This window comes from Passer montanus, unplaced genomic scaffold (assembly GCF_014805655.1).
Source record: "Passer montanus isolate IOZ18808 unplaced genomic scaffold, ASM1480565v1 scaffold65, whole genome shotgun sequence".
Taxonomy (NCBI): Eukaryota; Metazoa; Chordata; class Aves; order Passeriformes; family Passeridae; genus Passer; species Passer montanus.
The window spans coordinates 811,860-825,272 of record NW_024371593.1 but is presented as its reverse complement, the minus strand read 5'-3'; the positions used below and the strand labels follow the sequence as shown (position 1 = coordinate 825,272).

The 13,413-nt window shown below is 46.6% G+C and overlaps 2 protein-coding genes across 6 annotated transcripts in view; one reads left to right on the top strand and one right to left on the bottom strand.

Annotated features, from left to right (window-relative positions):
- Positions 1-6,417: 6,417 nt before the first annotated feature.
- Positions 6,418-10,924, top strand: TSSC4 (tumor suppressing subtransferable candidate 4). Of its 5 annotated transcripts, none has more exons than XM_039728399.1 (4): positions 6,504-6,621; positions 6,994-7,123; positions 7,947-8,019; positions 9,078-10,924. In XM_039728399.1, the coding sequence occupies exon 4, from the start codon at positions 9,166-9,168 to the stop codon at positions 10,204-10,206; it is 1,041 nt and encodes a 346-aa protein (XP_039584333.1). In that variant the 5' UTR covers positions 6,504-6,621; positions 6,994-7,123; positions 7,947-8,019; positions 9,078-9,165; the 3' UTR covers positions 10,207-10,924. The 5 variants fall into 5 exon arrangements, with proteins under 5 accessions (XP_039584334.1, XP_039584333.1, XP_039584336.1 ...); XM_039728402.1 differs by having other exon boundaries at positions 7,947-8,082; XM_039728400.1 differs by lacking the exon at positions 7,947-8,019 and having other exon boundaries at positions 6,418-6,551.
- The window catches only part of TRPM5 (transient receptor potential cation channel subfamily M member 5), a 38,478-nt gene continuing 35,324 nt past the window's right edge, over positions 10,260-13,413 (bottom strand). Inside the window, exon 24 of the mRNA XM_039728397.1 lies at positions 10,260-13,293. Coding sequence (XP_039584331.1) covers positions 13,196-13,293 — 98 coding nt within the window. The 3' untranslated portion in view covers positions 10,260-13,195. The remainder of the gene's footprint in view (positions 13,294-13,413) is intronic.

Here is a 13,413-nt window from a genome sequence, read left to right as displayed (position 1 = left end):
CTCCCACCTGCCCCTCCACACCATCGGGGCAAGCCTGGCTGAGAGCGAGGTGGGCAGCCAGGTGCTGTGATCCCTCAGTTGCCTGCCTTCCTCTGTCCTATCCTGGACTTTGTACTGTGTTTGAAGCAGGAATGTCCTGCAGTGGCTGCCAGCCATGGCCCGTGCTGGTACAGAGAGGGAGGGGGTGTGGGATGAGGGAGGGCAAGGAGGGAACATAACATTGAGCTGCTGCAGGAAAGGCAAGCCCTGCTCCCAGCGGCTGTGCCTGTGCTGCGAGATCATGCCCATCTATTGTTCTTTCACTTGTTTACCTGAATGTTAATGGAGTCGGACATAATGACTTCTGGAAACAAAAAAATAGTGATATTTAGAAACAATAAACAAAAAAAAAGAAACAAAGCAATCCCCCCTTGTTAGTGGATTTTTAATGATGTGTTGTCAGATCTTGTTTCCTTCCATCGTGTACTGATTTCTGCCACGTCTTCCAAGGGAACAGGCATGTCTCATTCTTGTATTCAAGCAAAATTTGGGCTGCAGGGAAGACCGTCCTCAGCTGACCCTCTAGGTGGTTTCCCATGAACGTGATGCTCTTTGCTTCATGCCTTAAAACGTTTGGATTGTGACACTGCATTGTTGCTCCAGATGGGGATAAAATTATTCCAGCCTCTGGAGCTAGGATTAAGCTGATGTGAGTCACTGTCAGACCCAGGCTGGTCTTTGAGAGGGAGAAACAATAGTGGAGACTAACTGGCAAAGCACAGCATGTATTTGGCATCCAGGGTGTGTGCCTTGGGACCTCAGCCTGGAATTATAGCTGGGATCTTAAACCTTCCCCAGCTAAATGCAGTCCCCTTTGTTTGCACTTCAGGTCTGAGCATGAACACTGATGTGCTTGAAACAGATGAGCTGAATGTGATACTGGCAGAGGGCTGGGTAAAACAGGCCTCTTCAAGGTTCTGTGGAGATATGGGTTATCCGTGGAAAACAGCAGTCCTGCCATGTCAGAGCATGTGAGGCCGTGGGGATAACTGAGAATGAGGGAAAGGGTGGATGCGGTGCTTGCAGCTTGTTTGTGCTCATATTGCACAGACAACCCTGGCTTACACTTCTCTTTAACATTCTTCTCCAGAGGTCTGAAGGACCTGGAAAGTCACTGGAGACATTAATGTGGAATTCCGCTGCCTAGGAATGTGACTTTTTTTTTTTTCCTTGTGAAACAAGATTTTTCAGGAATTAAAAATACAAGCATGAATTTTTCTAAACTGGAGCATGCCAGGATTTTTTCCAGTGGAAATTATTTTCCTCCTCCCTCCCAAACTGGTTTACTTTTTTCTTTTTAAAACCTTGTAGAGTGTTTCCAATGAGACATTTTGGAGGTATTTTTTGCTTTGGCAATCTCTGTTTCGTAAGCTTCTTCTGGGCTGTTTGTTTTCTAAGCAGCAATGAGCCTAATTGTCTCATACTAAGACATCTGTGATTAACATGCATAAATTGCTTATGCCTTTTCCTAATCAGAGGTGTCAAAGCTGTAACCAAGAGTTGCAATATTCTCTCAGGAGGGAATAAATCCAGCCAGCTCTCCCAACAGGCAGAGCTGTGGATGGTGGAGGTTTCTGCAGAGGAAAGCACCCTCACTGCTGGAGGGCTGCTCCCTCCTCTGCCTGCCAGCTCCGCTTGCCGGGCTCAGAGATGAAGGATGTGCTCATATTCCTGCTCTGAACCACTGTTTCCTTTGCTGGGCATGACAGCACGGCCCTTCCAGTTAGGGGAGGAAAAAAAGTGGCTGTTTCAACGATCTCATTCACTGTCAGGCTGGGAACTGTGGCTGCAGTGGAATTACAGCCCCCAGAGAGGAAATATCTGCCACCACTGGGTGCTGAAGGGGAGAGGGAAACAATTACCTACCCGACCAGCTCTTGAGTAAGTGACAGACACATGCTGGGAGCCCCAAGTCCCGTAAGTACCACGCTGTGCACCTGAACTAGATAGAGGCTGCATATTTCTCCTGACCACTCCTCAGTTTCAGCCTGGGGAGCATCACCTTGCCTTGCACAGGGCATAACCTAAGCAATGGGATGCAGAAATGCTGTTCCATGCGACCTCTTGAGCTGACCTCTGGAGGCCTGATGCTTTCACTTCAGTGCTCAGGGACCTGGAGCAAACAGAAAACACCTCACAGGTGCTAAAACTCCTGCAGAACAGAAAGCCACGTTGTTTTCACACTTGCAGACACATTAGAGGGTACATCAACTTTGCAGCTGCTGTGGACTGCCTGGTGTTTCTCACTGGATTTAGGTGACCCAGCTCAAGTGCCAATGGTTGCAAGTAGCACTTCTAATTACAGTTTAACCACTCCTGTACTTTTTGAAAAAAAGTGTTTCTTGGCCCTGCTTTGCTAGGGCATTCCCTCATGCCAGAACACAGCTTTGCTGAGTACTGAGAGGTGTTGGTGTTGGGCCAGGAGAGATGGCATGCACACAACACCCTGCCTGCTGGCTGCAAGCAAACTGCTGAGATTTCCTCCAGCAAGGATTCATGCTGTTAATGCAAGGCTCAGTGTTGGTTGATGGTGCTCCCACAGGACTTGTTGGAACAAGAGATCTGGGGAGTTTTAGGATTCTGTGGGGTTTTTTTGTTAATGTTAACTTCAAGGCCACTCAGCTGGTTCTAGTGAAATTTTTCAGCCTTTCGTTTTGCATTTTTTTCAGTATCAAGCACTCTGGGGCAGGTATAGCAAAAAGGAAAAAGCAGCAAGATTGGAAGAAGGGTTTTCTTGGTGCAAATATTCTGTAGTTAAATCAAAATGAACAGACGCCCCCAACTGTTTTTGTTTCTTTTAAACAACTGCAGTAATTGCAGAGAGTATTAATTTTGCTCATAAAGGACTTCCCTCCCACACATGCAATGTCTCTAACAAAAAAAAAGGAGTTGTGGTGTCTCCCTGCAGGTCCTCTATAGGCTGGCAGTAACATTGTTATTGTGAAGAATAGAGTTGATAAAGACCTTCATATCCTGCCTGCATTAAAAGTCACTCCACAGGAACTAATTTCATGTAGTTACCTTAGGGGAAAATAGCACCAACATGGGTAAACAGCACTGCAATAAATCTAATCTGCTTGCAGGAACAAATGAAAGTACACAGTAAAACAGGTAAGCAAAGCTCAATGTAGAAGGGAGGTGGTATCAAGCACTGAATTCTGAAAACCCACCCCACGAGGGATTTCAAGGCCATTTGTAAGATTTCATTCTGGCAAATGGGAGAGGACAACTCATTTATTTCCTTCAGGCTGTACCAGTCTGGCTTGGTGTGACTGTGTTCTCCCAGCAGAGAAGGCTGTGGTGGTCATGACTCCACTTTTCCTTTTTGCCTACCATCCTTTCTGCATGACTCCTTTCCCACCCCACCTCCCCTCAAGCTGCATGCGGCCACATCTGAGTAACCTCCATACACATTCCAGATGCAGGAGATGTTGAAAAATGCATCTTATTGCTCTGTATGGCTTTCAGTATCTGGGTGCCTGCTGGAGAATGGCCTGCTGCTTTCCTGTAGCCATGAGAAGGAGGACCAGTGGTCCCCGACTCAGGCACCTACCCCAGGCTCCAAGGGCAGGAGCAGCAGCAGGAGCCTGCCAGGGAGCAGTGGAAACAGCTACTGGATGGGGCCAAAAGACAGATTTATTTGCAGGAAAGGAGCAGGAGGCGCCAGTGATGGGGCTGAGGCTGCTGTGCACTTTCACATGCCACCAAACAGGTAAGCAAAGCTCAATGTAGAAGGGAGGTGGTATCAAGCACTGAATTCTGAAAACCCACCCCACGAGGGATTTCAAGGCCATTTGTAAGATTTCATTCTGGCAAATGGGAGAGGACAACTCATTTATTTCCTTCAGGCTGTACCAGTCTGGCTTGGTGTGACTGTGTTCTCCCAGCAGAGAAGGCTGTGGTGGTCATGACTCCACTTTTCCTTTTTGCCTACCATCCTTTCTGCATGACTCCTTTCCCACCCCACCTCCCCTCAAGCTGCATGCGGCCACATCTGAGTAACCTCCATACACATTCCAGATGCAGGAGATGTTGAAAAATGCATCTTATTGCTCTGAAAATTGCATCTTATGGCTTTCAGGATCTGGGTGCCTGCTGGAGAATGGCCTGCTGCTTTCCTGTAGCCATGAGAAGGAGGACCAGTGGTCCCCGACTCAGGCACCTACCCCAGGCTCCAAGGGCAGGAGCAGCAGCAGGAGCCTGCCAGGGAGCAGTGGAAACAGCTACTGGATGGGGCCAAAAGACAGATTTATTTGCAGGAAAGGAGCAGGAGGCGCCAGTGATGGGGCTGAGGCTGCTGTGCACTTTCACATGCCACCCCCACACACAGGGACACGCTGGCTTCCTGCAGACACATGGAGCCATCCCCGCAAACGAGCAGCCTCTCGGAGCCTGCACGCTGGATACAGCCTGCTCATTTGGATGATGGCCTGTCCTGCAGCCCAGTTCCACCTTCCAGCCCCCTCTTCAAGCCACTCAGCTCCAGCCAGCAAGGGGAAAACACTTTCCCATCTGTCGGTCTTCAGACTCTGACTCATTATTTTTATTTCAGCTGTCGCCAAGCAATAGCGAAAGTCCCAACACACCAGCATTTCCACTGCTGCAAGCTGCCTTGTCCTCAGCCACCAGAGAATGAGCAGCTCAGCCTCAGTTCTCCGCTGCGTGTGATACTAAATATCACAGATTCTGTCACAGAATAGGCTGAGCTGGAAGGGATCCACCAGGACCATCAGGTCCAAGTAAATGGCCTGTATGGTGATCAAACACACAGCCTTGGGTTTCATTAGCACCATGCTCTAACCAGCTCAGCTAATTTCATGAATAAAAAAGCAGGAAGAAGGAAAAGGGTATAGTCAGGTTCCTTAGTCATCAATACATGTAGCATCCAGGCAAAAAGTGAGAACTTGTAGCCTATGGAAAGGAAGACATGGGGCTTGTTCCTGAAGGCACCCACATCCACGGGTGACAGAGACACTGGAGGTGGTGTTGCCATCTCCTTCCCCTTTAAGCCCCTCATCTAACAAGGAAACAAGGCTCAAAACAAGTCACTGTCTGCACCAGTCTGTTGTACCTTGTTTGTCTCCACTCTTCCAGAAATGGGACATGCCACTGCTTACTGCACATCCTATTTTCTGCCCGCTCCTTACTAAGCTCAGAGACTCTCCTGCTGTCTCCCCAGCACCCCAGACCGTGTTACACAGCACTGGCAGCCTTCAGCCAGGTTTACTCTTCCTTTTGTTTGCCTGTTTACTGCTCTCCTCCTTTCCATTCCTGCTCACCTACTTCAAGATTCATGTTTTCCTTTCTTCCCTCCATCCGGATGGATGCTGTGACCCTACTACCATATGCGTATACATAAAAAAAAAACAGGATCACCAAATGGGGAAACACCTCTAGAGCTGTTCTAAAACTACAGCATGACTCCAGCTAGACAGAAGACATTTTGCAATAACCTCATCGCTGCTGCCAAGTGTGTTCCGAACACAGACCTCGTGTCATAAATTACTGTAATTAGCAACACTCCAGCAGGCAAAAGTATGTATTTAAAAACGGAGGATGCATATGAAGTGGCTGCAGTTTATATGACGGGTGAGTCACGGTGAGGCCCAGCTTGAAGGGAGCCAGTGAAGCCTCTGCAGCCACAGCATGGTCTGGCACAGCCCACCCGGCACAGCAAACCTTTTCCTAAACATAGGGAAAACAAGCTGAATATTGGAGCCTCTTGGGAAATGCATTTGCACTGAAAATTTGAACTTTTTGCTGAAATAAGGGGAAAAACAAAAATCGAGCCTCTTTGGCCAGTGCCAATAAAACATTTTCAGAGCTTCGCTTCTTGACACACGCACAAAAAATGTTCTTCTGGGATGGTAAATGGAAACTTTTTTATTTGGATGGATACTGGTTTTATGCCTCAAGCGACTCGGGGTTTTCTGGTTTGAGAATAAACACGTAAGAGAAAAAAAAAAAAAGAAAGAAACAAAACCAAAACAAACAGAAAACTTCGGATGTGTTCGCGGTGGCCAAGCCCTGCTTTTCCGATGAGAACAAAAGCTGTGACATGGGTTTTTTTTCCAGACTGCGGAAGGCGGCGGCGGTGCCGTGCCTGCCCCTCACGGCGCCGGGCACGGCCGGGGCGGCACCGCGGCTCCCCGGGCTGCACGGCCGAGCCCCGCACCGAGCCCCGAGCACGGCCGGGCCGGGCACCGGGCACCGAGCACGGCCCCGCACAGGCTGCGAAATGTCGGCGCTGCGGTGCGCCCTGGGAGCTGTAGTCCCGCCGCTCGGCACCGCTTCGCCCCGCTCCCCGGCTCGCAAAATGTCCTCCGCCGAGGCCAGGCGGCCGCCTACAACTCCCAGGAGCCCCGAGGGAGGTGGAGTCGGGAGGCGCCGGCCCTTTCCGCGCCGCTCTCCCCGCCGGGAGTTGTGGTCCTGCTGCCCGCGTGGCCGCTCCGTGGAGCCTGGCAGGGACTCGGTGTCCCGGCGCGCCGCGGGCTGTGGGCGGAGGGGCAGAGGTGGGAAAGGCGGGCAAGGCGGGCACGGCGGGCGGCTGCCTGGAAGGTGTTGGGGCTGTGCGGTGTCGGGGTACGGGGTCTCCCCCTTCCATTTCCCCCCCTCCCCTCCGTTCCCCGGCGGTTCGCGCTGTGTGCCCGGGCGGTGGCGGTGCCCGGGGTGCAGGGCCAGCGAGGGCCGCGTGTGCTGCGGGCGGTCCGCATCCAGCAGCACCCCGGGCCGCTGAGGGCGCTGGGGCCGGCGCCCACGGGCAGCGCAGCTGGGGCTGCACCGTGAGCTTGCCCAGCGACCGATGTTCTTTTCCCTGATCCTCCTCCCTGTTCCTGGGCGCGGGGGCTGTGGATCCCTGTCCCGAGGGACTGTGTGGGCTTTGGTGCGGTGCTCTCCGCGCCCTGAGAGCAGGGCCGTGGTTTGCGGGGGCTGAGGTCTCCGTTCTCGTCGCAGGAGGCAGCAGGAAGGCGCACAGAGTCTGTTTGAGCAACACCAGGATGGAGGAGCCCACTGGGAACCTTCCCATCCGCAGAGACGTCATCCTTCCCGAGTCGTGCTGTGGTCACGTCACCATAACAAACCTGTGAGTGACTCTGGTCTGCCGACAGGGCCCGCATGTTTGGCCACTAACTTTGCTAGGGCTAAAACATCTCCTTAGGAGCAGAATTTCTCCTTTCTGTGTAAGTGCCCTCAGACGAGAGATGGCCCTGATGAACACCTCTATTACCATCTGAAAACAGCTGTTTTATTTAATTATGCACTTCAAGGCCTTTTTGGAGTTGTAGTCATTATTTTTCATGTGTTGCAAAACTAAGCAGAAGGCTGTATCATTTTAAGATTATTTCTCAGTAGGGGTTACGTGGAGGACAGTGTTTTCAAAAGTAGGCATCAGATGCTTTCTGTCAAAGACAGCCAGACTTGACATGGAACATAGCACTCCTCAGAAAATTCTCTGTGTTTTGTGCTTCATAACAATCTGCTAACTTTGAACATGACCTTTCTTTGAAAACACAAATCTGTGTTACCCATGGTCTTAATACTTAGCAGCACTTAATGTTTACAATGCATAACTATTATTTTTGTATCTTCTTAGCTGCATTTAATACTGGTTATTTAGTCTTTTGCACATGCAAATTACAGCTCGAATTTTTTTGAAACCTCCCTTCTGTTCTACAGGATAAAGCTGGCAGTGTGAATGTGGAGGCTGGGTAAATATAGTGGTGCCTGCATTATTAGGCTGTGTGCTGTTCCTCTGCCAAAAATTCAATAATATCTACAGACTTTTATACCACCAGGAGTTTGTGTCAGATATAGAACGCAGTTCTGCAGCTTTGGATGATTCAGGGGGACAGAATTATTTTTAAAACTACATTTCCAGTATCGTGATGGAAATGTTTGTTTTCTAGGGTGGAAGTGCTGAGATGTTTGGTGGCTTTAACTGACCCTCAGGAGGGGAAGCTGACTCAGTCTCAAGAGAAAGTGAGTGACCAACAGACTTTCCATGTCTGTTTACTGCATCGTTTGAGAAGAGCCTGTAATTAGGTAGTCAAGCTTATTCTAATAATATGTTAGAACTGTTTCCATAAGTCACGTGAGCTGAGCCAAAATGTGTGTGAGCACCAGCTCTGTTTCGTTACCCAGCAAGTGGTAGCTTGGTCATCAGCCACCTGAATTCAGCAAGGTTCCCTTCAAGCAGGTGGCACTGTCAGGTATTCCAGCTGCTCCTGGAAGTCAGGCTTCAAATGACACTCATTTACTGACTGAAGGGCCAGCTCTTGCAGGCTTGTGGTTGCAGCCTCTCCTCATTTCCATGTGTGAGCATGGCATGTGTGATTAGTTTTCTTAATCCAATGGGATCGATTTCTTGAGCTGGCTGGTTTTCCAATTCCTGGAATCTAGTAATTACTTGAGAGCATAAAGCCAAAGGAAGGAGTGGAGCTTGTACTTTATGCCATGTTAAAGCAGACTTGAAACAGTGGCCCTGATATTTTTGTGGGTTTTCTGTCACTGATAGGGATCACTGATAGTGTCCTTTGTAATGGGCAGAACATGATAGCTATTGGGACAGCAGGTACAGTGCTAGTGCAATAAGGGTTGTACTGGCCAAATAAAAGTGTGAGAAATTGGATGTGGTTTTGTGTATTTTTACAGTGAGAATAAGCACAGGGTGTAATATGCAGAGGCATATTAATTGCTGTCTCCTGGTAGATGTATAAGACAGCTTTGGGGGATTCAGATTGACTCAAGAGCTTTATGTTCATCTTTTGTAATTGGACCTGATGTAACCTGTGATAAAATTTGGTAGCATTACTTTCAATTAGTTCATATTCTTGTATTTCAGTCTTGTGTAAATCTTTAATTTTAATGTGCATTCATTCCTTAAATAATGTTTTCATTTGAAGCAAAATTGCTTGGGAATCCCTAAAGCACAGCTAACTGCTATATTGCAGTTATAATTACTTTGCATGACACAGAGTGATGGTCTCATTCTTGGTTCTCATTTCACAGTTAAGTTTTTATGCTCCTTTGTATTCTAGGCACTAAACTCGCTGGGCATTTGGAAAAGTGTACTTGGAGTTGTTCCTGGGCCTACATCTAAGATCTCAGTGGAGTGACAGCTGGAAGATGGGAGACCAGGAGGCAGGTGAACCTTTTCTGGGGATAGTGGCTGATGGTGGCAGAGACTTTGAAGGAGCTCTGCCCTCAGACACGGTGTCACTCAGCGATTCTGACTCTGATGACTTGGGGCTGGCGGGTGAAGCAGAAGTTGATACGATATCTCCTGAGGAGCCATCTGTAGATGAAGGGGATTTCAGATCAGGAGAGACACCCGACTCTTCAAACAGCAGTCACAGATCTCCTGTCCAGCCATTCCATCTGAAGGGCATGAGTTCTACGTTCTCTCTCCGTAGCCAGAGCATTTTTGATTGCCTGGAAGAGGCAGCCAAGCTGTCTGTGCCCTCGATGCCTGAAGATAATGTTGTTGATGGGAGGTTTAAGCGTCCATTGCCTCCGACCACAGTTCCAGGTAACATGGTCCCAGAAAACATGGGAAGGCAAGCCAGAGCAGTGCAGGCTCCCAAAACCTCTCCTGCAGTGCCTGACTACGTGGCACACCCAGAACGCTGGACCAAATACAGCCTAGAGGGAGTTTCAGAGTCCAGTGACAAAACTAACAGGGCAGTGGCCATGGAATTTCTAGGTGGTTTGAAGAAAAGAGGGGAGCAACAGAGCTCAGCTACCCAAGACAGCTACACCCCATCCTTCAATCAGGACCCTTCCAGCTGTGGAGCTGGGAGGATTGTCTTCACCAAACCAACTAAAAGAGGTGTTGATGGACTGGAAAAGAAAACATCAACAAGGGAGGATGATAAGAAACAGATGAAGACAGATCTGAAAGGAAAATCTCTTAAGAAGACCGATGACTTGAGGGAAGAAGATAAGGTTGAGCTGGGGCACTTAGACAGTGACAGTGGAAAGGCAGCAGAGGAGGAGGAGTGCGTGATGGAGGGGGACCAGAACACAGAGTATAAACCTGATGCAAGGCTTAGTGGTGCAGGTGAAGAGCCATCACTGGGAACAGTTGGATTCCACTGCAGTAAGAAGAAGAGCAGGAAAAATTTCCGACCTAAAGTAGATGATGAAGGGGAGGAGGATGAGTCCTGAAGGATGAAGTACATTGGAGACATCCCAGGACTTGTCTTGTTCATTTTTTTTCCTCTGTTTTTTTTTTTTTTTTCCCTTTCTGGTCTGAAAACCACGTGATAGCTTTTTGTCCAACAGTTTGCATCATAGCCACCAAGAATGTTTTATATTGTTAGAAATTAAGCTACCTAAAATAAACTCCAGACTTTTTGTTTATGAGAATTCTGTGGGCACAGGATAGTTGCATCCTGGCAGGGTAGAATAAAGTGTGATACTCCAGAGTTGAAGTACCCAAAGACACAGAAGTGTTAGCTAAACGGTTTCAGGGCTTCCTAGTAACTCCCAGTTTTGGAATTGTTCCCAAATCCTGTGGAATCCTGGAGAAAAGGTGATGAGCTCATTATGTAGAGATTTTTAAACAAAGGAAATAAAACCTAGTCTTCCACTGGATGTGATTTCTCTTGGCCCTATCCCAGGAAGGAAAACCTTTTAACTTTTTTGTTTAAAAACATATTTTTGTCATTGCCATTGTATTACTTTTTTGTTTAAAAACATGTTTTTGTCAGTGCCCAGTTATATGATGTGAGGATCTGCACCTTTGTATGTCCTTTCCAGGAGGTGCTGCTTCCATACTGATTCTGTATGTGGATTGGGGTATTTGTGGGAATCAGGTATTTATACCAGAATTGGAGACTATTTTTGTTCTATGTGATACAATAAACTTTTGATTGTAACTTGATTTCTTGTCTGAACCACTCTGAGTAATGCAGCTGTAGGAGTTTTACCAGAGATTTTATTTGATTTCTAAACTGTCTTGAAAACCTTTTAAAGTGTTACTCTAACTTTGCCATCTTGTTAACTTCTCCCTCAAGTCTTCTAGATTCTAAACCTCACACTTTTAACATTTGCAATCATTTTGCAATGTATAATCCCCTCACAGGATGAGTCATCTCATACAATGAATCACATTGTAAGGAATGTCAAATATAGTGGGCTTTTTCCACAGTGGTAGTAAATTTAATAAATAAGGTTGAAAGATTAAATTCTTTGAAAGGTTACATGATTTGAAACTCAAATTAGTTCAGGTCACTTTGAACTGACATTTTTTTAGTCAGTATTCTAAATTAACCAATCCCAAGAGTAGTATTTACAACTGTGTAGTGAAAGATTAATTTTGAAGAGATTGTGATATTTCTTGGTAGATTGTGCTTGCTCAGACTTTGAAGGGTGTTTGAGGGGGTGACTTCCTCTAGGGGGGAGTTCATCTTAACAGTAATTAACTGGGAGGCCCAAATCACTTGGGCTTTGTGTTTGAACTGATGCATCATTTAGCAGAAAAAGCTGAAAACAGTATAAAAGAAGCAGTTGTGCTCCATTTTTCTAAACTCACCTTTTAGTTTGCAGATCAGAATGTATTTTCTCATGAGTATGCAGTTGGATGCACATTGTGGGTCATTGGTAAATACATTGGTTGTTCCATTGCATCTGAGTGGACACACACAGCAGATCCCAATGGATAGATTTTGGGATCCAGTGGATAACTAGTGTGCTGATCACATTAAAATAGTAGCCATCTGAAAGTGTAAGCTGCTGCCAAGAGCAGGGAATGCTTGTTGTGAGATATCTGATATTTCTTAACAAAAAAAATGCAGCTCAGTTGTACAAACTTACTGGGTTTATGAGTTCTGCTTTCCCAGGCTGAGGAACAGGTAGGACTACCAAAATTCCATTGCTGCTAATGGAGTCTCAGCCTGGGGCACAGCTGAATAAACTGGACAAATGCCTGTTTCATTAAGCCATCATAACAAGATTAATATCTGTTAATAAAAGGCTCCTTTTTGTCACAGCTGAGATTTATTTTTTTCCCACCTCTGGTAACAGAAATCTTTTGTGCAATCCACAATTACATTGCATAGAGACAATATTATATGTGTGAGGAAATGCAGTTGAAATTTGTATAAGAGTCAGACACAGCCCAATACTTCCCCCTTCTGATGCTGTTTATGTTATTCCAAAGAAATTTACCCTTAGAGAATGGTATTGATATTTTAGTGGTATATCTTGCAAAATTCTAATAAAGTCAGTGAGTTTTTGTATGCTAAAAATGGGTAAGCCAGTTTAAGTAGTGGAAAAAGCTACAAACAGCCCAAATTCTTAGACTGCAGGATAAGTCTTGGTACACATTCTTGCTTTAAAGTCTCTTAGGTGATTTCTTTTTTTCCCTCTGACCCTTGAGAAAGAAAAGTGAAATGAAATCAGATGCTTAGATGGAGAGGAGGTATTCCATGTGGTGTGATGCATGGAGGCAAAGGCTCCTTTCCAGCAGGGAACTGGCAGCAGCTGTGATGGGGCATGGGACCAACAAAAACCAGGTGATTCCACTTTCTGAGGCTGAGAGAGGAGTCCTTAAGAGGGAATACCAGCAAAGGAGCACCTTACAGGAGCCAGCGTGGGAAGAGAGGCTGGTGAGTGCAATTGTTTGAGAGTTATAGGAACTCCAGGAACTGTATGTTTTGTAATGTTTCAGTATTCAGGCCCTTTCCTTAGAAACTATTTCTTGATTTCCTTTTCTAAGCAGCTCACAAGCTTGTACAAGCTTGATGTCTCGGCCAAGGAAGGAGCTTGATTTTAAGTGCGTAAATGATTGTCCTTCCAAAGGGAGACTCCCTTGAACAGAGAAGTGTGGAATTTGGCAGTGATGATGGTGAATTGAGGGTGTGGTATCTGGAGAACAAATGGTATTTAGAAAATAAGGTAGTAGAGTCACCCTGCAGGAGAAAGCTTTAATGCTCTTTGTGGAATGGCGTCGGAGAAAGGGACTAATGCTATGGGAGCAGCAGGAAAGAAAGCCCAGGAAATTGAAGGAGGAAGACCAAGAAATCCTTAGGAATGTCGAGCACTGATAGAGTTTAGCATAGAGAGTTTGTTGCCCTTAGGCCTTCAAGATATTAGGATTTTCTGCAGTAGTTCAGTAGGACAAAAGGTTTAATGTGAAGAAGTAGAATAAAATTTAATTATCAATGTATTCAATGTTCTCAAACTGATCTGCATGCTCTTCTCTTTCACTTCTTTGTGGCAAAGGTGCTTCTGTGTTGGCAGTCTTCACACCTAATAGGATTGGAAAAGTCATGTACTTGTTTAAAAGCCTCAGGACAGGGGGCACATAGTAGTAATTGCTTAAAAAACTTTAAAATGTTGAAAACAAGACACTGTAGATTGTATTATTTT

Bases quoted from the DNA above. Each gene is read 5' to 3' on its own strand.
- TSSC4 (XM_039728400.1), top strand. From the start codon at position 9,166: ATGGGAGACCAGGAGGCAGGTGAACCTTTTCTGGGGATAGTGGCTGAT.